General features: G+C 34.2%; 1 protein-coding gene across 1 annotated transcript in view; it reads right to left on the bottom strand.

The window, feature by feature from the left end:
* The window catches only part of LOC127557291 (dual 3',5'-cyclic-AMP and -GMP phosphodiesterase 11A-like), a 29,634-nt gene extending 5,438 nt beyond the window's left edge, over positions 1–24,196 (bottom strand). The window contains exons 1-3 of the mRNA XM_051990664.1: positions 24,177–24,196; positions 20,414–20,504; positions 14,203–14,303 (exon numbers count right to left, since the gene is read on the bottom strand). Of these exons, the coding sequence (XP_051846624.1) occupies positions 14,203–14,303; positions 20,414–20,504; positions 24,177–24,196 (212 nt within the window). The remainder of the gene's footprint in view (positions 1–14,202; positions 14,304–20,413; positions 20,505–24,176) is intronic.
* Between the last annotated feature and the right edge of the window lie 1,992 nt (positions 24,197–26,188).

The raw sequence follows: 26,188 nt of genomic DNA, 5'->3' as shown, positions 1-26,188 counted from the left end.
GAGTGAAGGTCTTGAGAATCAGAAAGACCTAGATTTAAGTCCATTGTCTAACACATTCAATATATGTGACCATGGGCAAGTCACTCAACCTCTCAATAACTCAGACAATGGCCTTTCCATCACTCAAAGTTATAGTTGAATAGTACATTCTACATTGGTAGAGTGAGTTTTCACATTGGGAATTCTGCCAAACAAATTAAATCACAGTTCTGTCCAAAATAACAGCAGCTCAACCCTCACATCATTTATGGCAGAAATGAAATCACAGTTTTTGTTATGAACTTATTGTTGCCAAATTTCAATTTGGAGGACATCACATATGTTCTAAATTAGAGAGAGGAAGAAAGTTTAAATAATAGCTATATAGACAGTATTTAGTCTCAAAGTTCTGAGAATTGGTTTGATTGATTACCAAACAGACTGATTTTCTGTCGTTAAGTCTGACTAAATGATTTGATAGTAGTAGTGGTGGTAGTGATGATAGTAGTCTAGGAGCAGTGGTGCTGCTGCTGCTGGTGGTGGTAGTAGTAGTAGTAGTAGTAGTGGTACTAAGGCAAGAGGTACAATGGATAGAGCACTAGATTTAGAGTAAAAATGATCCAAATTGAAATTTGGCTTCATATGCTATCTGTATGGCTCTTAACTTCTTCCTGCTTCAGTTTCCTCATCTGTAAAATGGAAGAGTAAAATCATTTATCCTCCAGCATTGTTATGAGGATAAAATGAGATATTTGTAGAGTGCTTTGCAAACCTTAAAGCATTATGTAAATTTGGCCATTGTTATTATTACTGCTACTACTAACACCATGAAAAAATGAAATCATTACTATCATCATAGTCAATATCTTCTATGTACTAATGGATGCCAAATTCTATATTATAAATACAAACTAGAAAATATCCCAGAAAATTCAATTAAGAAATTGAACTAGGATTGTTTGATTATCTTTTTTTTAGGGAAAAGGAATTGTATTAATTTTATTAACGTGTATGTTTTTATATTAACAAACATTTGCAGAATATGCCAACTCCATGAGAGGTCTCTTAAAACAAAGTAAGACAATTAAGTAAAAACCAAAAACACAGTGATCTCATCTGAGTTGCATATAACATTCCATGTCTATAGTATCCCCTATGCTATTTTTTTCCTGAGGCAATTGGGATCAAGTGATTTGTCCAGGAACACACAGCTAGGAAGAGTTAAGTGTCTGAGGCCAGATTTGAACTTGTGTCCTCCTGACTTCAGGGCTGGTGCTTGATCCACTGTGCCACCTAGCTTCCCCTAAACAATTATTTTTAAATACTAAAAATTCATTTTTTCTTCCACCACTTCTTTCATATCAGAATAGAAAAAAAAATTCACTCTACCACAAATATATAATTAAGCAAAACAAATTCCCTTGTTAGTTGCATACAAAGATACACACACACACACACACACACATATATAAAATATAGACATCTATAAATATATGTATATGTAAATATATGTCTCAATTTGCATCCTAAATTCTTCACTTTTCTATCAGGAGATGAATAGCATATTTCATCATTGATCCTCAGGAATTACGGAAGATCATTATTGAACAGAATTCTTGAAGCTTTTAAAGTTGTTTGTCTTTACAAAGTTGTTATAAAAATTGTTTTCTTCAATCTGCTTATTTTATTCTTCATCAGTTTATAAAAGTCCTCAAAAGTGTTTATTTTTACAATTTTGATGTTAAAGAATAAATTGGCTTTCTGATTCTCTATTTACCAGTTCATATGTTTTTCTTTATTTCTTTGAAATCATCTATTTCCTCATTTCTTATAAAACTATATTAAACCACAACTTATTTAGTCATTTCTCATCTGATGGACATTCTTTTAGTTTCCAGGTTTTTTTTGCCACTACAAAAAAGACCTGCCCCACACATTTTCTGTACATATAGGAGCTTTTCTTTTTTCTTTGATCTCCTTTGAGTAAAACAATGAGAGATCTGGATCAAAGGACATGCATTATTGAGTAAATATTTGTATATAATTCCAAATTGCTTTCTAGAACCTTAGTACTCATTCATAGGGTTATCAAGAGCATATCAGTGTACCTATTTCTCCATGGATAGAACCAATCTATATAATCAAAATGACAGTGTTACCTAAATTAATTTATTTATTCAATATCATATCAAACTATAGGATTATTTTATAGAAAAATAATAACAAAATTCATATGGAGGCAAAAAAGGTCAAGAATCTCAAGGAAAATAAATGAGGCAATGCCAGACAAACTATACTACAAAACTATAATTCTTTCTCTCTCTTTTTTTTTGATTAAAGCTTTTTATTTTCAAAACATATAAATAGATAAGTTTCAACATTCACTTTTGCAAAACCTTGTCTTTCAAATTTTTTTTCCTTCCCTTCCCTGCAACCCTTCACCTACAAGTAAGTAATCCAATATGTTAAACATGTGCAGTTCTTCTATACATATTTCATGCTGCACACACAAAAAAAATCAGATCAAAAAGGACAAAATATGAGAAAGAAAACAAAATGCAAGCAAACAACAACAAAACAAATGAGAATGTTATTTTTGTGACCCACATTCACTTCCCACAGTCCTCTCTGGTATAGATATCTCTCTTGGTCACAAGATCATTGGAACTGGTATCAATCGTCTCATTGTTGGAAAGAATCACAATTATCAGAATTTATCGTCGTATAATATTGACGTTGCTGTGTAAAATGATCTTTTGGTTCTGCTCATTTCACTAAGTATCAGTTCATGTCTCTCCAGATCTCTCTAAAATCATCCTCCTGATTATTTCTTATGGAACAATAATATTCCATAACATTTATATACCATAATTTATTCAGCCACTTTCTAACTGATGGACATCTACTCAGTTTCCAGTTTCTTGCCACTATGAAAAGGGCAGCCACAAATATTTTTGCACAAGTTGATCCTTTATCCTTTTTTATGATCTGTTTGGGATACAGGCCCAATAGAGACACTGCTGGATCAAGGGGTATGCATAGCTTGATAGCCCTTTGGGCATAGTTCCAAATTGCAAAGCTGTGATTCTCAAAAAAATTCAATGCTTATTATAAACTAGAAAGATCAATCAGTGGAACAGATTAGTTACATATTATTCAGAAACAAATATATCTAGTACCCTAGCATTTTATAAAACCTTTCAACTTCTGAAGTAAAGACTCACTGAAAAAAACTGCTGGAAATATTAGATATCAATATGGAAGAAATTTGATTTAGACTGACACCTTGCACTTTATATAAGGATAAGGTCCAAATGGAATGTGACCTAGACATCAAGTCACATCACAAACAAATTAGAGAAATTTTGAAAAATTTATTATGAGATCTATAGATAAGAAAAAATGACCAAAGAATAGAAAGAGATTGTACCACTATCATTGATAATCACCCAGACACAACACTGATTCATAAAAACTTAATGTTGTTTTTTTTAAATAGATGCTACCATCCCAAATAATTTCTTAGCAATGTAGAATAAAAAGCTTTTAAAGTATAGAAATCCAGTCAAGGAGTTTCCAGAAGAAGAAACTATACATATAATGGAGTGATAGTTAGGGTTTTAATAACCAGTTAGCGAAAATGTTCTTCATTACTTTCTTAAATAAAGTATCGATTTGTATCATTTGTTTAATCACTTGTTTTGTTTTTATGAGACAATTGAGGTTAAGTGACTTGTTCAGTGTCACAAAGCTACTAAATATCAAATGTCTGAGATTACATTAGAACTTAAATCCTCTGGATTCCAGGGCTCTTTCCACTGCTCTAACTAGATGTCCTCATTTTCTGATTTTCAATATATAAATGCTTACACAGAAAATTGAACAATGTTAGCTCTCTCCAGATATGTTGGTTCCAAAACATCCTTGGCATATTATCTCTGGTATCCTGTAAATTGCTAGGTTGTTCTGAAGATGCTTTCAGTGAACCTACCAGAGACTGAGCTTACATTCTAATACTTCTGTTCAACTACACAAAAGCCAATATTTTTATTCCAATATTGAATAACAAGAAATCAATATCCTAGGACTGTTTCTATTTGAACAATATTTAAAATGAGGAGAAATGACATGTTTACTATGGTGATGAAGAAAAAACGGAATAGAAGGAGGAAGAGAAGAAGCAGGAGGAAGAGAAGCAAGAGAAAAGAAGGAGAAGAAAGAATGAAGAAAAGAGGAAGAGAAGGAGGAGGGGAAAAGGAGGAGAAAAAGGAAGAGGAGGAGAAGGAAGAAGAGATGATGATGGTAATGTGGTATAGTGGACAGACAGCTGGTCTTGGATGCAGGAAGACTTGAGTTCAAAGGCCACTTCTGACACAGTATATGTCAGTTATTAGGGCAATGGTCCAAATGCTACTTGATTATTCATTGATGTCAACAAAGTCTTTAGTAAATAAGAATCTAGAGTCCTCTGTGGATCATGGCTATTTGGGCTACTGTATTGTTGACAATTCAGCTTGTTGACATCCATGACTACATAACCTAATAATAAATTCTTCAATATGTAAATACAAATCTTTTATTTCCTATTCCTTTTGATTTGGATTCACTTCTTAAGTTTCCAAACCACAAGATATTCCTTGGTTACTATTCCATTTCATGTATTATCTCCCTCTGGAAACAAAGAAAATGTTTGCTTTTATATTTATATATCCAACCCTTGCTCAGCACAGTGCTTGATATGTAACAACAATGTAAAACATTAATAAAGGCTTTCTAATTATTCATATACATGTATATATGCATAAATAATAATAGCTAATGTTTATATAGCACTTATCCTGTGCCAGGCACTGTGCTAAGTGCTTTATAAATATTATCTCATTTGATTCTCAAAACAATCTGGGAAGCAGGTGCTATTATTATACCTATTTTACAGATGAAGAAACCGAGGCAAATAGATATTAATTAACTTGTCCAGGGTCACACAGTTTGTATGTGTTTGAGGCTGGATTAAAATTCAATTCTTCCTGACTCCAGGGCTCATATTCTATCACCATACCATGGGACATCTAGAAATTAGGACTGTCAAAATCAGAGTTAAAATAAACAAAAATCAATGGATTTTAACATGATACCACTGTAAAAAGTGATATTTTACTTACATAAAATAAAGGTTAAGTCAGTAAAGAGCAGATTAGTTGATAAGCACTTAGTCAACTTTTTAGCACTTGTAGAATTTTTGCCTAATTTCACAGATGTGACCAGCAGAAATCTTCTCCTCTTTAGTGTGTACAAAGCTTCTCATCTCATTACTTTTAACATCTCCTTCAGTTCACCTTCAATTAATCCTCCCTATTCTTCATATTCATGCCTTTTCATATATTTGAAGGCAGCTCTCATATCACCTTTAGTGGGTACTTAACTGAGCTTTAAAGTATTAAAGAATCAAGAAATCATAGAATAATGTAATGGAAAGTAGCCTCAGAGATCATGTGGTCCACATCCCTGCCTCCTCACAAAGACCTTGGAGAGATGCCAAATTGATTTGAATCTCTCCAGTTTTAGATCAGGTCCGGAATTTAAGAACACCTCTAGAATCCATCTTTGCCTTTAGATTTCTCAATATTATACTGAAAAGATCTGGGTTTTAGTGTCAACTACATCATCCTCAACTCTAAAATTTCATGATGTCCACTATTTTGGTGATTTTTTTTCCCTGAAACCATCACCAATTTATCAATAAAATATGTTTATGTGAAAATGAGTGCAATAATAACAATAACAATTAATATTTATATTTGAAACATTCTCTATAGGAAATGAGGTTCACTAGTTGATCTTGATGATATGGTACTTAATTTGCATCATGTGTCATGATATACTGCAGTCTCCTAAAAGAGATATATAATTTATATATATATAATATATAAAGAATCCTGCCCAATTATTCATCAAAAAACACAAACTGAATGAAGAACACCTACTGTCTAGACTACGATAGGTTGTGGATGGACAACTGTTAGAACTAGTCCATAAAAAAATCTAAAAAATCTATCTTCAATAGCTCTGCACAGGATTCAGAATTGAATAGGTATAAGAGAATGGATTGAATTTCCTTTGCTAAATTATGCAGGTTTTCTAATGATCTTCATGAAACATAGACTTATCATTTGATATCCACATTCTTCTAATGATAAATTGTAGAATATCATTCTCTGTAAGAGATTAAAAGTTGTGAGACAGAAAACAATAGAGACATGCATAGTAGGTTTGAGTTGGTTATATTATATTATGAATGAAGGATTGTATAGGATAAACAACATAAAAGATATCATCAGAAAGACATGTGACCAGAATAGAATAGTGAAAATGACAAGTGATAGACAACACAAGTGTCAAGCAGGTATATATTCATTGTCAAGAGAAGATGGGTAGCCAGTATATTGTTTGTCCCCCATGTAGGATTTTTGGGAGGGCTTGAGTAAAAAGTTAAATAAGGAAAAGGATGGCTGGGTTAGGGTCTTTACCATTATAGGAAGCACTGACATCAGGGAGACTAATCTATGGGACAAAAAGATCCATCAAAATTTTAAGATACCTTTCCATTCCTGAAGCATTGAGAACTATTGTCTGAACTTTTACAGTTCTCACCATTAGTACTTATACAGAGATTTGATACATTGAAAAATGATACAAATCCCTAGCTCTTTAAGGTTTACAAAGCACTTTAAATATCTTCTCTCATTTGATCTAAACAATCTCATGAGGTAGGTAGTAGGTACTATTGTTACTATCTCCATTTTACAGATAGGGAACCTGAGGCTTAGCAGTTGAGGAACAGCTCAAGATCACACAGATAAGAAAACTCTGAAGTGGGCTTTGAACTCATGCTTCTTTCCTTCCTTCCTTCCTTCCTTCCTTCCTTCCTTCTTTCTTTTCTCATAATGTGGTTCCAAATCTAGTGTTCTAGCATTATGCCTCATCCATCTCAGAATATGAAGATAAAATAATTGAAAATCTCTTAAACAGTGGTCCAGGCTGTATACAGACTTAGCTTAATTTCCAAATTAAACTAACTAGACAGTTGAATAAATTGAATAAAAAAGAACATCATTTCCAACCAGCCTTTGATTTACCCTCCCCTTTCCCCCACCAGTTATCATTAAAGCTGCTGATGGTATATGGTTGATGGGTGAGACATGACATATTATACAAGGAAGCTGCCTATTACAAAGGTTGATAATTCAATGCAAAGTCACAGGCAGAAAACAAAATTCATTTCTTTCATACAAATTCATGACACAATGACAGAACAGCTCCTGTGAGAATAAATACTCCAGTGATGGAAATTTTAATAGCTGTAGTAGCTGGTATGGAAATCTTAAATCAGTCTAGCCCTAAATTGGTCACAGACTTCAGATCACATTAGTAAAGCTAGATTCTACTTGCATCACAGAGAAGGGGCTCAATATGTATTATCTCTTAGGGGGGGAAATCCCATAATAAAGAAAGGAAAAATATTAGCACACCAATTTGATTTTCTTTTCACTGATACCTCTGGTATTTTGCATAATCTGGGGTCTTGAGTCTTAAAATCTGACTGCTGAAGGAAATGGAAGACTGCATGCATGTACAATATTCCTAGCATAAAAATTACAAAGATTTGGTAAAATTATGCTCTCAATATGAGTGATTCAAATGGTACAAACTGAGGACAGAACAAATGACTTATGCTTTCAACCCTAATGCCCTAGAAATCCACAAGTGATCCAGTGAGGCCCAAGGCCAGCCTTAAGAGCCGTTTGCCCCAGAGTGAAGACACACAAGAGGGTTGTGAAATGGTATTCAGTGGTATTGTCTTTACTACATAACATCTGAGTCTCTTATGGTTACTAAAAGAGGCAACTATGGTGAATGACTTACTTGCTTTTTTTTTTTTTTTTAACTTCAGATCCTAGCCACATACATACATAGTAAATACTTAATAAATGCTTTTTTATTCAATCATTCACAAATCCAAATCTTCATGTATAGGTATGTATGCTGTCATCAATGAAATGATGTCAGTGAACAATGCCATTGGGCTGAGATGATATGAATATATTCATATCAAATGAGACATTTATAAAGCAGCACAGTTCTAGACTCATATTATTGTAAACATTCAGTCCTTTAGTTGTGTTTCACAGTTTGTGACCCTCTGGACCATACTGTTTATGGAATTTTCTTGGAAAAAAATATTGGAAATTTCTTTTTCTAGTGATTTACCCAGGATCACACAATTAGTAAGTATTTGAGGCTGGATTTGAACTCAAGTTTTCCTGACTCCAAGCCCAGTGTATTATCCATTTGAGTTACCTACCTGCACAGAGGAGATGTGTAATAGATGCTTATTTCATTCCATTCCATATAGTGCTTTAATGTATACAAAGTTCTTTCCTCACAAAATTCTTTGAGATAGATAATTCCAATATTATTTGCCTCCTCTAAACTTTTCCATTTCCATTCTTGGCATCTCTATCCTAAACACTTAACAAATGATTGTTGACTAGCAGTCACCCAGATTTGCAAGCTTGAGGTCATCTTTAATGCTTTTCTCTCCCCACATTCAATCATTTATCAAGTCTTGAAGTTCCTGCCTCAACCTCTCTCATCTTTGCTCTCTTTTGTCTACTCATTCCACAACCACTTTAAGTTGGGCCCTCATCACCTCTGACCAGAACTAGCATCCCTGCCTTCAGTCTCCTCCCTCTTCAAGCTACCCTCCACACCAAATTGATAGTCCTAAAACACTGATCAGATTATTGTTGATATGTGGATGATGACATTTTTCCTGAAGAATTATCAGTGGATCTGTAATGTCTCAAAGGGTTAACTGATTTGATCAAGATCATTCATTTAGAAAATTACCAGAGCCATGACTTCAGTCTAAGGCTAATCTGATTTTCAAAGGCAATAATTGTGTCCTGGATTTAGCCTATCACTGCCAATAACAAAAAGCCATATGCCTGAGACAGAGGTGCCATCTGATTTCTCAGCTGTTGTTGGTAGCAAAGAGGTCATATGATGAAACAGATGGAATTAAGACAAAAGGACCTTGTTGTAAGTCATGGGGAGTCAGTTCCTGCCAGCTTCTGACTCCAAATCCAGTACTCCTTCCACAATATAAGGGTGGGTGACTACAGAGTATAAATAGCAACTATTTCTATTCTGGCCAGAAATTTGGATGGTCTTCCCCTCCTAGATTAATTCTTTTGTGAAGGCAAACTAGGCTATCTTTTGCCTCAATTCTTATCTAGTCTTTAATTATTGAATGGGCATTGACCTGAGACTTAGGGAGTTCCTACTGCCATCACCATTCATTCTGACCTAAGACTTGCCACCGGACTGATATGACTGGAGAGAGTGAGGCTGATGACTTTGCACAGCTTTGTCTCACTTAAATCCAATTCACTTGCAAGTCAAGACATCACCCTCCTGATGTCATTCGTTCTCACTGAGAACAAAAGACAGAACAACAACAATGGGGTGAATGCAAAGGACCAAATTTACAGGTCATGTCCATTGTCAACCAAATAGGAAATTTTAAAAAGTCCATATGGGAAGAACAAAGAGAGGAAAATGGCTTTGCCAGGATTGTATCCTGAAAGTCAAGGCCACTTGGAAAACCATTTTTTCATATAAACCATCTGTGATAATCTTCTTGTGATAGTTCAACCAGGGCTGGCACCCCGATGTCATTTATGGCATTTAGACAAATGACTTAAACAATTCCATGGAATCATATAATGAAAGTTAGAGCTGGAAGGGCCTTAGAAATCATCTGGGTCAGCCCCCTTAGTTTGTAGATAGGGAAATAGAGGTCTAGTGATGAAAGGTCACATAGTTATTTGACTATGTAGTTCTTCATTTCTTTCGTCTCCTAAATGGTATCATTGGCAGAAGTCAACAAGAAACCCTTGGCAATTTCAGAAGTTTTTATGAAGAGCTGCACAAAACACGCATCAGAAAATCCACAAAATGATACAATATCCCTTAGATCCAGGCTACTACATCATGAAGAACGATATCATTAACTTCTCAAACAGAGCACCGAAAACATTTTACTCTGGGTTTCAAGGACAGTAGCAAACATCACTGCTAGTGAAAAGCAGCTCACTGGAAAATCTCCTCTCTAATCAAATATGTTTTTATTACACTTTAGCATTTTGCTTTCTTGGCAGATGTTCCACTTTTAATAATCAGATCCCCCAAACAAGCAACTCTTAGGAGAAAGACATTGAAATTACCCACATAAAGGAACTGCTGTTGGGTCATCAGCCACATATGATCAGGCCTGATCATTTAAAAATTTTACCTGGAGGCTTTTCTGTATTTATAAAGTATAAGAGAACCACCTTACCTGTTTTATACTGTGATCGTTAAAGTCTGTTAATTTATATTTATATTTTGTGCTTTATTTCTACATCTACTAAAGGTAGATAAATGTTAGGCAAGCCTCGCCTCCAGTCCTGTTAGTTATTCCCAAGGTAATGAATCACCAACACTACTGTCTTCCTATTTCAGCTCCATAGATACTCGAGGGAGAAAAGAGGAGCTCTTGTTTTTACGGGACACTCACAGATCTGTCATAGCTCCTAGTGTGTGTGTGTGTGTGTGTGTGTGTGTGTGTGTGTGGGTCTGTGTGTCTGTGTGTGTGTTTAGTTTCTTGAAAGTTTATGGGTTGCTCCTCAGCTCCTGAGGACAAAGAGAAATAAGCTAGCTGCTAATAATTCCAGTAACTATAATGAAAGGGACAGTCAGTCAGACTGATAGGGCTAATCTGATTTTGAAAGAAAATAATTATGTTATGAATTTAGCCTATTACTTCTGATAACAAAAAGCCACATGCCCAAGACAGAGATGCCATCTGATTTCTCAGCTGTTGCTGAAAACAAAGAGGTCATATGATGAAACAGATGGAATTCAGACAAAAAGACCTTGTTGAAAGTGGTATAGAAGCAGAAAATATGCTGGAGTCAGCTCTTACCTACCAGCTTGTAGGAGCTGATTGTTAAATTTTCAGTATAGAATTTATACTTTGGAAATAGTCAAATGCTACAAATCAGGACCTAATTTTTGTATTGGTTATCTGGATTTAATAAAACAAGTATGTCACATAGATAGCTCCCTACCTGACAGTAGTCCCCTGCAGAGTTAAATGATAAACATTTACCAGCATACCCCTGTGTGGATGGCACAAAGCTGTAAAGCACAGTGCCAGACCAGTGGCCAGTTCCATCAAACCAGGGAAAAAACTGTGCCAGAAAATTTGTCCTTGTCCATTCTTCACGGTCTATTCTGTGTTGTCACATAGGTAGAAATAGCCTTAGCTATTCTGTAAATAGAGGAGGCAATCCCTTTTCATGGAAGCTAATACATCTCTCTCATTGTGAATCAAGGTCTCAGAAACTCTTGGAACACAAAGCATCATATATTTACATTATTTTTTAAAATGTAAATGTTAATAACTTTGAATATAATGCATGACAACAGCAAAATCTGAAGGACAGGTGAAAGTTGGATTCATCAAATTTTAATGTAATAAAGTTCTAAATTCTAGGCTTCAAAGAGTTATCATCTTTTATGAAGCATCTCTCAATTTGATTTTCCAAGCCATTGACAGTAATGCTTTACATTTGTCTAGCACTTTGCATTTTTCAAATCATTTTCATTTAGATGAAAGGCAGTGTGACATATGGAGATTTGGGTTCAAATCCTACTTGTGACAAATACTAGCTGAGAGACCTTGAATAAGTCACTAGAATAGGCATTTACCAGTGTTCCAGGCCATCCTCTAAAACTAAATTACAGAGGAATTGCTAATGTACATTGGTAGAAGAAGTTTCTACACTGAAGATTTTTTACATCAATAAAAATTCAATTCAGTACATATGTGTATATATATGTGCATGAGTGCTTCATTTAATTTTCTTGATTTTCCTATGATTTAGATGAAACAATTTGATTTTTGCTATCTTATAGAAGAGAAAATAAAACACAGGGAAATCAAGGGATTGGCCATAAGTCACAAAGCTAATTAGCATCAGAGTGAGGATTAGATATAGGATATTAGATATAGGAAAAAGTCTGAAAAGAAGGAAAAAAATAGGACAATATTTAGTGGGAGTAGAGGATAAATGAGAGAATAAGGTCCTAGGCAAGATGGGAGGTAATAATCATGCCCAGCATAGTACTTTAAGATTTGTGGAACATTTTATAAATAGTATCATTTAATTCTTATAACCACCCTTGGAGATAGGTGTTATTATTAACCCCATTTTATAGATGAAGAAACCAAAGTAAAAATGAAGTGATTTGCCCATCATCATGCAGTCAGTGGTATCAGAGGAGAGATTTGAAATAAGGTCTTTTGACTCCAGACCTCGCCTTTCATTCATTACATCACTAAGCTGCCTCAAGAAGGGATGAGATCAAGAGAAAAAAAAAAGAATATTTCATGCTTTGGAAAAGAGGGACATTTTTTGGAGACACACAAAAATCAAGTAGTAAAGAATTCTGTTTGGAATTTTATTCTTTTGGTGTGCTTCATAAATGCCTTATTGTAACTGAGAAAAAATGATAACTTAAGATAATAATAGAAAAGGAAATCTTTTCAATCAAAAATCTCCTAATAAAAATCACAGGATTTAAAGCTGGAAGTAGCCTTAGAAATCACCTACTTCTATTCCCTTACTTTGCATGTGAAAAAACTGAGATCCAGAGAAGTCAAATGAATTGATTATAGCCAACATTCAAACTTTGATTCTCCAAATCCAAACCCAACAGTTTTTCCACTTTTACACATTTCCAAAATTATTTAGGAAGCTATTTTGTGGAGATCACTTGGTGATCTCATCAGCTGCCATGGATTTAATTACTATCTCTAGGCTAATTCTCAAACTCTATCTATTCAGCTCTAACCTCTCTGCTGACATCCAATCTTGTATCTCCAATTGGCTTTCAGACATCTCCATCTCAGTGTCCAGTAGAAACAACTGAAACTTGACCTGTCAAAAACTAAACACATTTTCCCTCCTTAAATTCTCCCTTCCTTCTACCTTTCCTATAACTGGAGAGGGCAACATCATCCTCCCAGTATTCCAGACTCATAACTGAGGTATCAATGTAGGCTCCTTACTGTTTCTTATTCCCCATATCCAATCTGTTATAAGGTTCATCAAGTTCACTTTTACAGTATCTCTCAAACTAACTTTCTCTCCTAAGACACTGCCACCTAATGCCAGGATTACTGCAATAGCCTGCCGGTGAGTCTTTCTACTTCAAACCTCTCCCTGTTCCAATTTATCCTCCATTCAGCTGTTAAAATGATTTTCCTAAAGCACAGATCCTGTCAAGTCACCCCCTATTCAATAAATTCCAGTTGCTCCCTATAACCTACCAAATGCACCATTCTCTGTTTGATGTTCAAAGTCACTTAAAACTTAGTCCCTCCTCTCCCTTCACACCTTACAGGCTTCTTACACCATCTTACCCTACCACACACTCTTGAATCTAGTTACAAAACCAAAACACTTCATCTCTTGCTGGCATTTTCATTGGAGTGAAAAGTAAGACTGGTGACATCTCTCTTAAATCTAATTCACTTGCATGTCATGGCATCACCTCCCTGATGCCATGATCTTCTTAGAGAACAAAATATAAACAAAACCCCCATAATTGGAATGTTCTCATTTCTCATATCCATATGCACCACCAAATCCAATTAAAATTCTACCTTTTGCAGGAAGCCTCTCTTAATTCCTTTTTAATTCTAGTAATTAATTCTATTTCTTCTATTTGTTATTCATATAGATGTAGGAGAGAGGAGAAAGAAAGGAAAGGAAAAAAAGAGAAAGAGAGAGAAAGAAAGAGACAGATAGAGAGAGAAAGATAGAGAGATTGTTTAGATGTTTTGTTACATGTTGTCTCCATTAGACTGTAAGCTCTTCAAGAGCTGGGGCAATCTTTTGCCTTTCTTTGGATTTCCCCAAAGAAAAGCTAAAAAATAATCCAAAGCATACTTCATCATAGAAATGGAAAGTAACTCAAAGATAGTGATTTTAATTTCTCTCTCTCTGTGTCTCTTATGTGTGGATTATATATTTATGTATGTATGTATATGTACATACACACATCCATATATAGATTAATAGATTAAGTAGATTAAATGCCAATACATACTCAAAATACAGAGTTATGTCTGTTGCTAGTATGGACTGCTTCAAAAGCTGCATGAGATCACTGTATTCCTTGGAAGATAAATTAGCAAAGATGTTGTGACCCTGGAATGAGAAAATGAAAGGTCAGAGAGCATACTCAACCATCAGTTGTTTGTTTTGCATTTTTCCTAAAACAAAAGTTGTTTTTGAAACATCAACAGAAACCATAAAAACAAAGCCAAGTGAAGTTTGTTATAGGACAAGTTAGGACTTTTGAATGGAGATAATACATATGCAGGCAAATGTTACATTGTAGAGAGGAACAAACATCTTTAAGAAGGTTTTACATAGTTATGAAGAAAAGGTATTGGAAATGTTTAAATCATTGTATATTCATATTCATAAACATATACACCCACATTTTACCCATTCAATGGAATTTTCCCATTAGAATTATCATATGGAAAGTTTATAAAATACTTTGGCATCCTACCTAACCTTAATCCCAAAATAAATATTTGTTTCACAGGAAACATTTTTAAGATGTCATTTTGGAAACATTTGCTTTTGAAACAGATGCGTTCAACTGGGGGAAATCAGTTGTCATTAATGTGTTTAAAAGAAATGCTTGATAGATTTTACTTAGAAAATATTTCCAGTTCAGTTCATTCTCTCTTTCTCTCTTTGTCTCTGTTTCTTTCTCGGTCTCTCTGTCTCTTTGTCTGTCTCTGTCTTTCTCTCTGTCTGTCTCTCTTTATATGTCTCTTTTTCTCTCTCTGGCTGTTTCTGTCTCTTGATTTATGCAGTATTGTCATTACTTAAGAGCTGAATTTTTGAAAATCAAAAATTTGTTTTAAATTAATTAAATGGCTTGTTATTCTATTCTATTATTAAAACTTTTTGTAAGGTGAATAATTCTTTTTTTCTATTTTTGAAAAATTCTTTTTTCAAAGAGAATATCACATCCTACTTTTTCTATTTTGTAATCCAGATTTTCATATATTTGTTTTTAGAGAAGTAAAACTATATAGATAACATGATTATCATTTTCATTAGCACAGTATTAATATTATTAAGCTTGATTTGAGTGGAGAGCTAAAAAAAAACAAACCTGAAAAACTCTGAGTAAACTCCTGTCCCACTAATGCTTTAATATCAATTAGAAAATTATATCTTTCAAGACTCTAAATGAGAATCTGCTACTCTGAGTTAATTTACCTCCTATGGATGAACATTTTATTTTCAGAGAATAGTTCATTCATATTGGTTCCAACTGGGACCCAATCCAATATTAATAATAATTTTCAAATGAACTCTTCCAGATCCTTAATTCAGCCAGTAGAATGAAGACAAATAGCTAAATGGATGCTGGTATCACAAAGTCAGCAAGAATACCTCACAGCATTGATCAGACCCAGGGGGCTGAGTCCAAGGATAGAGGCAATCAACTGTCCATCTCTAACTATAGCCCTCTCACACTCTGCAATGTCAGAAAAATAACTCCTGGTGCTAAGATACAACTAAAAACTGAGTTATCTTGATTAATTAGACTGAAAGACCTGGTTTGTATCTGTTTTTTTTTTAAAGCAGGATTTCATTTTAAAGAAATGCATTTTCATGATTTTCAAGGGCAAAGTCATAGAACAGAGGAATGATTTCAAGATTTAGAGTCAGAAGACTTGGATTCAAATCCCGACTGTGTTACTCAGTACCTATATAAACTTGTGCAAGCCACTTATGCATCTGGTCCTTTGTTTTTATCAACTATAAAAATGAGGGCATTGGATTAAATGATCTCTAAGCTCCTGTGAAGTTTTTTTTTTTTTGCTTGTTTCTTTTTGGTAAGACAATTAGTTAAGGACTTACCCAGAGTCACATAGCTGTTATATGTTAAGTGTCTGAAGCTAAATTTGAACTCAGGTTCTCCTGACTTTAGAGCTGATGTTCTATTCACTGTACTACCTAGCTACCCCATGACCAATTTTGAAACTATCATCCTATGAAGACTAGCAAAGTATTATTTAGCAGAAGATTGCAAGACTGACTTTCATAAATAAAAAAGTTTGATAAATACATTCTTTAAATGAGAGGCAACATATGAAAGTGGATAGAGAGACATTCTTGAATTCAGGCAGATGGATTCAGGTCCCACCTTTGACACATTTTGGTTTTGAGATTACAGAAAAATCACTTAATTCCTCAATGCCACAAGCAACTTTCTTACTAAAAATTGCAGAACAGTTGCTGATTTTCTTTATATGCAAATCTTTAAAAAAATTTTTGTTGTTTAAAATAGATATAAGGATTTTCTTTGTTTAGACTCTTTGCTAAATAAATCTTTTCTTCATAAATAATTCAAAGGTGGATATCAACTAAGATGGTCTGTATATCCATGCACACACACACACACACACATATATATCTTCAATTTAGAAAGAATTTCATTAATGGGGCTTTATTGCAGTAAGTTACTTGTTTTCATGTGTGATGATCATCATAGAGGAGCAATGGGACTAGCTATCTTGAGTACTTGCTAAATAGCCAACTATGTTTAGGATGAAAGAAAAATCTTAAGGGATATAATAACTATTTCCAAGAACCTGAATATGGTTTGACATATTCTGAACTACTACTAAGAGGCTGCTGAAAAGGAGATTTAGAGTGGCTGGGGAAAAATCCTTAAAATTAGAACTATTCAAAAGTGAAATGAATTCCCAGCTTTAGACACTTCTTTGCTGTGGGATCCTGGACAAGTAATATAACCTTTATTTATCTTAGTTTCCACATCTGTAAAATGGGGGTAATACTTCCCTCACCCAGGTCGTTGTTAGGATCAAATTAGATAATTATTGTAAAGCACTTTGCACATGGTAAATGCTATAGAAATGTTAGCTACTGTTTACATTACTTTGGAAAGTGTTATATTCCCCCTCACTGAGGACTTCAAGTAAAAGTTGATTGACTCTTGCTGAGTATGTCAGAGAGAGAATTCTTATTTAGATATGATTAGATTATATATCATATAAGACTCTAGAATCTTTGATCCCCAAAGGCAAGGAAGATCAGAGGCTCAGCTAGTTGGTGCAGTGAATAGAGTACTAGGGCTGGGAGTTTGAGTTCAAATTTTGCTTTAGATGCTTACTGGCTGTGTGACCCTGGCCAAGTCACTTAATCCTGTTTATCTTGGTTTCTTCAACTGTAAAATATGGATAAAAAAGTGCTTATCTCACATGATTGCTGTGAGTATGGAAGGATAAAATATTTGGAAAGTACTTTGTCAGTCTTATAGAGATGTCTAAATGTTGTTGTTCTTAATTATCATTATCTCAATGCCCTGAAAAAGACCATATCCTTACCTTGAATGAACACTATTCTCTAATCAATTCATAGTTGTAATAATTGTGAAGTATAATTAACAATCTTGAAATTAACTAATTTGTAAGTTCCTTAGGCCCTGAGACAGTAAATTGTCCATAATGAGTGTTTGCTGAATGAATATGTGAATTTGTATAGATAACTCTGAGATTTCCAACACAAACCTAGTGCATTTTCCAGAACTGAGAAGAAGATATGACAGAATGGAAAAGAAGAATAGTTTTGAGTTTTAGTTACAAAACCTTAATAAACATGTGACTTTGATCTCTTCACTTAAATTTTGTGAGCTATAACTTTCTCTGGAAGGTGGGGATAAAAATATTTGTTTTTTCTTCATCTAGCAGACTAAAATGAAATAATATATGGAAAGGTTTTTTTTTTTTTTTTGTGGAGGGAGAGACATGAGAAAGGAAATATCGGAGAAGAATGGAATGGTGGAAAGAGTTTGTTGTCAGCAGATTCCGATTTCAGTTCCCACTTTGCCCCGACCCTGTTCTGGGCCATCTGGGATAAGTTATTCCATTCTTTGGGTCTTTATTTTTGTTCACTTCTATCTGACTCTTTATGACCTCATGGATTTTCTTAGCAAAGATATTGGAGTGGTTTGTCATTTCCTTCTTCAGCTCATTTTATGATGAGGAAACTAAGGCAACAGCTAGGAAGTATCAACGGCAAGATTTGAACTTAGTTCTCCTCACCCCAGGCCTAGAACTCTATTCATTTTACCACCTAGCTGTCACTCTTTGGGCCTTACTTGCTTGTAAAATGAAGAGATTAGACTAGATTGTATCTAAGTTACATTCTGAACATTTTATGTTCTTTGAACAAATTATTGGCAACACGAATAGCAAACAGGAGACTGGTTTTATAATTGGGAAGATGGGAGGCCTGCCTTTTATACATCTAGGCAGTGTGACCATGAGCAAGTCACTCCAATGCCCTGGCTAGTTCTCTTGAAAGATTTGGTTCTTCTCAGTGGTTCGGTGATCTAAGGCAATCCCAATAAATTTTGGATCTAAAATTGTATCTGCATACAGAGAGAGAATTATGGAGACTGAATGTAAATCAATACATGTTTTGTATACTTTATTTTCTTTTTCTTCTTTTTTTTTCTCTCTCTCTTGGTTTTTCCCTTTTGTTCTGATGTTTTTCTCCCAACATATTCATAAGGAAATGTGTTTTTAAAAAATGAATGTACATGTATTGTCAGAAAAAAAAAAAACAATAACTAAATAAATAAGCTCTTGACCTTAGAGAAAATTGTCAAAGCAACAGATTTCAGGGTATTTCTGCTCATCTCTGCTGGCTCCTGTCACTTGGACTTAAATATCTGCATTTCATTCAAAAAAGAGAATACACAACCACTAGTGACTTCTCCCATTTCTACTCTGAATTTAAGGTCTTAGCTACAGAAGGCAGTCTCAACTATTTTTCTCAGAGTCAAAGGCTTTCATGAAGCCCACTTATAAGAGACCTACTTTTTTTTTCAAGACTGGAGGAAAAACATACCATATTTAATGAGAATATTTCAGCAAAGTAAGGTTTTAATGATGATAATAATAATAATTAATGGTACAGCTAAAAAAATGACAAATAATGGGGAACAGATGATCCTTTCCTGGTCTCAAAAAGTCTGCATGCTTACAGAAAATTAAACAGATCCCTTCCTGGCAATATTAACTTAGTAGCCTTAGTTACAGTCTGATAGTAGTTGGCAGGAGCTGAAAATGTAGAAAAGGTCTGTCCCACTCTAAGCTCCAGTGTTGTCATCTGAAGGATAAATAGGGGAAATTATCTTAGTTTAGATTCTTCCTTCAGCTGGTTCCTTGCTGACAAGCCAGTCCTGCTGGCAATCATAATTTCTTAGTCTGTCTCTAAGGATTTCTTCTCTTCCACTGAGAAAACATATCTTTCTCATGCTGTTTTCCTCTCTGTAACCTTTTAAAATCGTTTGCATTTCACAAAATAACTAGCTAGCCCTCTTGAGGTCTGTTACGATGGATGATCTGTTTGCTTTGTTACTTCTTTGCTGAGTTCTTTATCCATTTACTGGGAGAAATAAATATACTCAGATCATAATCTATGGTTAATGTGACATTTTTGAGGGCCAACAGAACAACATCAATGAAAACATTTTATCTCTAGGATTCTGCTAGGGTCATTTATAATTTACTATCCTTCTACTTAGTGTGACAATAGGGGGAAGGTGATAGACAGGCATCTAGCTAGAAAAATATTTATTTTAGTTATTGTTGCAAGCAACTGTTATCAGTGATTTTGAAATCCTCCTGGAAGACAATGATGATATTTTATATATCAACACTCAGTGGTTATTTTTAAACCATAATTTTTATAGTATTTTATAAAGAATAAAGGAAAAGAATTGCATAGTTCTTTGAATAAAATCAGCAACTTAGACTTTGGTCAAGTTATTGGTGCAATCTTGACAAACTATGAAAACTTTTATATTTTATTGTGATGAATTGAAATACCCACATAATTAAGTGATTAGAAATTGCTTAAAATAGATTATTCCTGCATTTTACTTTTGTATTATCAGTACTGGACAGTGCTTGACATATACTAAACCAGTTAATAAATGCTTATTTATTGATCTTAACAATCAGATAAACATTAGGTAGATAGGACCAGTGAAGACTTAGCATGCCATCTCAGAATAGCATAAGTACCACCAAAGAATAGGAAAGGGTCAATACTGGGGGAAGGAAGCAGAATAGAGAAGAATCTTTGTAGTCTATCTAGGATATTCATGATACTAAAAAAAAAAAAAAAAAAAAAGGGCAAAGATTTCTGCCAGTTTCTGGTTCAATAGGTAGCTGGAAAAATTAGTTCTGTACCTCACTTTGTAGAATCATCACAGCATGGTTAAAGTGATGGTGCTCCAAGGTAGCGGAAGTTCCATAAAGCTGGGCCAAAGCAGATCCACTCCTGAAAAAGGATAATAAGGTGAGATACTATGCCCCCTCACAATAGAATTCCTTTAAGTTTCATGTCTCGGAAGTAGTCTGAATGCCACCATGCATCTGCTGCTAATATCCAAAGGCAATATAGATCTAGTGTAGATGTTTGCCTGTTTCTGGACAAGGCACTTGAATAACAATTTAGTTAAGCACATATCAATGTACAGCCTGATTCATTTGGGAGAAGGAGAATGAAGAGGAGTAGGGGAAAAGAAGAGTAGGTTAGAGAAACTTGGAAGGTTCGGACATATAAAAACTTGGACAAAATGGAAAAGAATATTATGTAACTTCAAGTGGCATAATATAAATCATTAAGATGAAGACTCCAAAGTCCAAATCTAAGAATGATGAATAATCACATAATAGTAATAACAAATTATTATTAACATGATAATAACATTTTAATATTTACAAAATACATTATCTCCCTTGTTCCTTTCAATGATTCCATGAAGTCAAGAATATTATTATTTTTACTGTACATATGAAAAATCTGAGGCTTACAGATATCAAAAGGATCTGCTCAAGATCACACAGTTGGTAAGTCTTTAAGGTGAGCTGAGGATCCAGGTTTTCTTGGTTCCACGTCTAGGTATCTATCCATTAATTAACCAGTACTGGCAACAGAGGTTTTCTGGAAGGATTTATTGCTATGTTCTGTTATGTAAGAAAAGCATTGTTTCTGTTTTCAAATTCTATATGTCTAATTTAACTGGAATTTTAAAAATAAATTTTTGATTAATTTTGTTTTACATAACTAACATTGTCCATTATATTCCTTTTCCTGTCTTTTCCTATAGTCATGCTTTATAATGAATAAAAGAGGTCCTAAATAACTATAATATAAATAAAATTAAAGAGGAAGAAAGAAAAAAGTTCTATATAGCTAACTAATATGTCTAAGATATTTTACATTATATGTCATATTTCCTATCCATGGTTCCTTACTCCTACAAAGAAGCAGGGAAGGCTTAAGGGTGTTTTTTAAATAAAGCTTTTTATTTTCAAAATATATGCAAAAATAATTTGATAACATACTTAGATAGCCTTATGTTACATAGCCTTATGTTTCAAATTTTCTCTTTCTTCTCTCCACCCTCTCACTTAGATGACAGGCAATTCAATATATGTTAAACATGTTAAAATATATGTTAAATCCAATATATAAACATATTTATACAATTTTCTTGCTGCACAAGAAAAATCAGATTAAAAAAAAGAAAGTAAATGAGTAAGAAAATAAAATGCAAGCGAACAACAACAAAAAGAGTGAGAATGTTATATTGTGATCCACATTCAGTTCCCACAGTCTTCTCTCTGGATATAAATGACTTTCTTCATCAAAAGATCATTGGAACTGGCCTCAATCATTTCATTGCTGGAAAGAGTCACATTCATCAGGATTGACTGTCATATAATATTGATGTTGCCATGTAACCTCTCTTGGTTCTGCTCATTTCACTCAGCATCACTTCATGTAAGTCTCTCCAGGACTCTCTGAAATCATCCTGCTGGTCATTTCTTACAGAACAGTAATATTCCATAATATTCACATACTATAATTTATTAAGCCATTCTCCAATTGGGCTGCCACAAACATTTTTGAACATGTGGGTTCCTTTCTGAAGAGTGTTTTTTAATGTGAAGAAATACCTTCTCATTTTATTTCTTTAGGGACAAGCTTAATCAATATGATTTCACAATAGAGTTTCAATCGTTGTGTTTTACATTTACATTGTTGTTATTATACATTTTATTTTCCTGGTTCTACTTAACTTTACATTGTATCAGTTCACATAGGTCTTTCCATGTTTTTGGTACGCATTATCTCTTATAGCACAGTAAAATTCTGTTACTTTCATCTACCATAATGTATATTTAGATAGCACAATAAATAGAATGCAGAGTTTGGGGTGAGGAAGACTCATTTCCCTGAGTTCAAATATGGCCTCAGGTACTTACCAACTGTGCCATCCTGGGCAAGTCATTTGACCCTGTGTGCCTCAGTTTTCTCATCTGTTAAATGACTTGGAGAAGGAAATGGTAAAATACTCCAGTATCTTTTCCAAGAAAATCCCAAATGGGGCCCTGAAGAGTTGGACATGATTAAAAATAGCTGAATAACAACAAAAGTGCATTTTAAAATATGAAGTTTGCAAAGCAGGATCCATCAGAAGCTAGGCTACAAAATGGCTGAAAGCTGCAAGTTTAGACTTTATAACTAAGACATGTACAAGCCTCAAAAGTATAGATCTATGCACTTGGTATTTTACCACAGAGAGGAGGATACTGGGCCTAGCCCAGATCTGATTTTCTTTATTTTATACAAAGTTTTAATAAAGCTCTTGTCCAATTTTCTCTATCAGAACTCTTTAGATATAGCATATTAAAAGACTTATAAGAAATTATGCGAAATAATCTAGCTGGACCAGGAAAATTATCTATACAATGACAACAATATAAATGAAAAGAATAATGGCAAAATAATTGAAATCAGTTGCTAAGAAATTATATTTACCTAGAAGGAGTCCAAAGAAGAGATATAGGAAAATATCTCCTTCTTATATTCCTTTCTCAATTTGGGAGATGGAAGAGGGTTTGGTGCAGAAAGCTGAATAGAATGTCAGGCCTTTTCAAAATTTTGGCTAGTTTTATTAAACTGTTTTTTTTTTTTTTTGGTTGTTGTTGTTCTTCTCTTGGAATTATTATCAGTGTTGAGTTTCTGAGAAGGGGGATAGATTGGAAAGTATAAATAATCCGAAACAAAAAAAATCAATAAAAATTATAATGGTTATTTTAAAAAGTAAATCTTAAGAAAAATCCATGAGCAAGAAAAAAAAGGTCATAGGATTCAGGATAAGGCTCTGTACATGATACAATCTTCCTTTTCTTTCTCTCTTCTTTATAATTTTCTTTTCACTAGGCAGAAAAGACTTCAGAGGGGAAAATATATGAGCAGACTTTTCCTGAGAGGAATTATTAGCAATAATTAGTCAATCCTCTTTATTAATAATACAACACACATGTTCTCTTTCCTTTCCTGTCCTAATCCAAATTCCTAGAAAGTTGATAGTAAATGTAAATCTAGTAAAAAGCTGTGCCCCTTTATGCAGTGCAAGGAGCTATCTAAATTCAGCACTAAATGTAGAGTCAAAGATGAGGGAGTCCTGCTGCTGATAACTTGTTTTCAATAGCTGATATTAAACAATTTATAACATGCCTTTATCAGGTGCCTTTTCCATGCCAGGTACTATGCTAGGTATAGTGATACAAAGATAGTTGTGAAATAATCTCTACCCTCAAGAAGTATACATTCTACTGGGAGAATATATTCATAATTAAGCAAATACAGGGCACATGTATATATATATATATATATATACACATATATATATATACACATATATATATGAATCTATGTGTATATATATAATACTTGTATGTATTTTGGCATGATCATGTATGTGTAAATATTTTTTAACAACTCTGGAAATTAAGAAATACCCTTTAAATGAGGTGACATTTGAATAATATCTTGAAAGAAGTTAGGGATTGTAAGATGTAAGGGAGTGGAGAACATTCAAAGCCTTGACATAGATGGAAATGCTTTTATATAAAGGTTTGGAGATAAAACACAGACTGTTGGACAGGTGGCACCATAGTGCATACAGGGCTGGGCCCAGAGTCAAGAAGACTCATCTTTTTGAGTTCAAATCCAGTCTCATACATTTACTGGTGTGTGACACTAGGCAAGTCACTTAACCTCATTAGTCTCAGTTTCCTCATATGTAAAATGAACTGGAGAAGGAAATGGCAAACCACGCCAATGTTTTTGGCAAGAAAACTTCAAATGTAGTAAAAAACTGAACCACAACAGTGGAAAGAAGGAATAGAAAATAACCCAGTTTGACTGGAACATGAAATGCATATAATCAACCTGGAAAAGTAGGCTTGGGCTGAATTGTTAAGATTTTTATATGCCAAATGGAGGAATTTGTATTTTTATCTAGAACTCATTACAGGACCATTGAAGCTTCTTGAGTGTGAAGTAAGACACACCTTAGGAATCATAATTTGACAGCTAAGTGGAAGACAGGTGAGAGAATAGGAGACTGAAGGCAAGGAGATTAACTAAGAGTCTATTTCAATAGTCCAGGTAAAAAATAGTGAGTAGCCAAGTGAGTGGCAAGATGGGGTCATATATAAGAGACACTTAAGAGGTAGAACTGGCAAAAATTGGCAACTGATTGGATGTGGAGGGCTGAATGAGAATGAAGAATTGAGTATAACTCTTAAACTGTGAATGATAATGACTAAAGAGTAGCAATACATCTATATCCAGATTAGTACAAATGATGAATCATGTGAAGTGGTTCCATGTATTTGAATTCACATTGTTCAAAGTTATAATTATGTACAATATAGTAAATTGTTCCAGAACAATGGAAATAGGAAATATGAATTTGAATAATGTGACCACTTCTCTGGATTCATTATTTGCATAAATCAGGACTTAGCTATATTCTTAATAGAAATAAGGAAGTCAGAAAAGAAGTAGTTTAGAAGGGAAAGTAATGAGCTCAAAATTAGATATGTTGAGTTTCAGATGACTATGGCACAAGCAAATGGAAATATCTAATAAGCAATTGGAGATGCAGAAGCTTAGTAGAAAGAAGCAGGTTGATAGGTAGAGTTGAGTGATCTTTGTAGAGAAGACCACTGAATCCATAAAAGCAGATGAGATCACTGAGTATGGATTTAGAAGAGGAGAGAACTTTGGGCAGGCCTTTTTACTTAGCACAGGGGATGTGATTTTGCAAAAGAGACTGAGAAGAATTGGTTGGATAGATAGGAAGAGGACACCTGGGCAAAAGGTCAGAAGTTAGATGAGAGTATAAAGTTGACTTTATAAAACTAAAGTCAGATCAGTGTCATGAAAACCCAGAAAAAAGAGAGTATCCAGAAGAAATAGATAGCATTTTCTAAGGGTTTGATTATGAAAGAAGAGAAAGATGGTGAGAAAGAGCAAAAAGGTGGAAGGAAGAAAGCATTTAATAGATCTTGTATGCCAAGCATTGTGCTAAGCATGGAAAATAAAAATAAATACAAGCAAAAAGAAAGACTGTCCCTGACCTCAAAGGATTAATCTCTAACAGGGAAAGAAAGCACACAAAGGAAAGCTGCAAAGTGGAGTAAAAAGAGATATCTGGATGTCAGAAAGAGAGCAAAGGGGAATGAAGGACAGTCTGAGATTCTTAACAAAATGGAGATTACAATGGTATAAGGGGTGGGATGTGCTCTCAGTGAGATGTTCCATGTTGAGAAAGCCAAAGGGAATCTTGGGTGTTCCCAGGTGAGGAGAATCAAAATGCCAATGGAAGTTCCAGGATGAGAGAGAATAATTTGAAAATCAAGAGCTAGAAATAGGACTGGGAAATGATAAGGTATGGTGAATTTACATATGTGTGTGTGTGTGTGTGTGTGTGTGTGTGTGTGTGTGTGTGGATAGATGGAAGAGACTTGGGTATTTTTCTAGCCTGTGAGAAAGAAAGAGCTAGCAGGTAGGGAGAGATTGAAAACTACCTGGTTAGGATGATTCAAGGAGCAATCTGTTGGGTAAAAGAAGAGGAGAGAATGAGATCAAGGGCTCAA

The sequence above is a fragment of the Antechinus flavipes genome, chromosome 3 (genome assembly GCF_016432865.1).
Source record: "Antechinus flavipes isolate AdamAnt ecotype Samford, QLD, Australia chromosome 3, AdamAnt_v2, whole genome shotgun sequence".
NCBI classification, from domain to species: domain Eukaryota; kingdom Metazoa; phylum Chordata; class Mammalia; order Dasyuromorphia; family Dasyuridae; genus Antechinus; species Antechinus flavipes.
The sequence above is the reverse complement of the archived record's forward strand: the minus strand, read 5'-3'. Positions and strand labels throughout refer to the sequence as shown.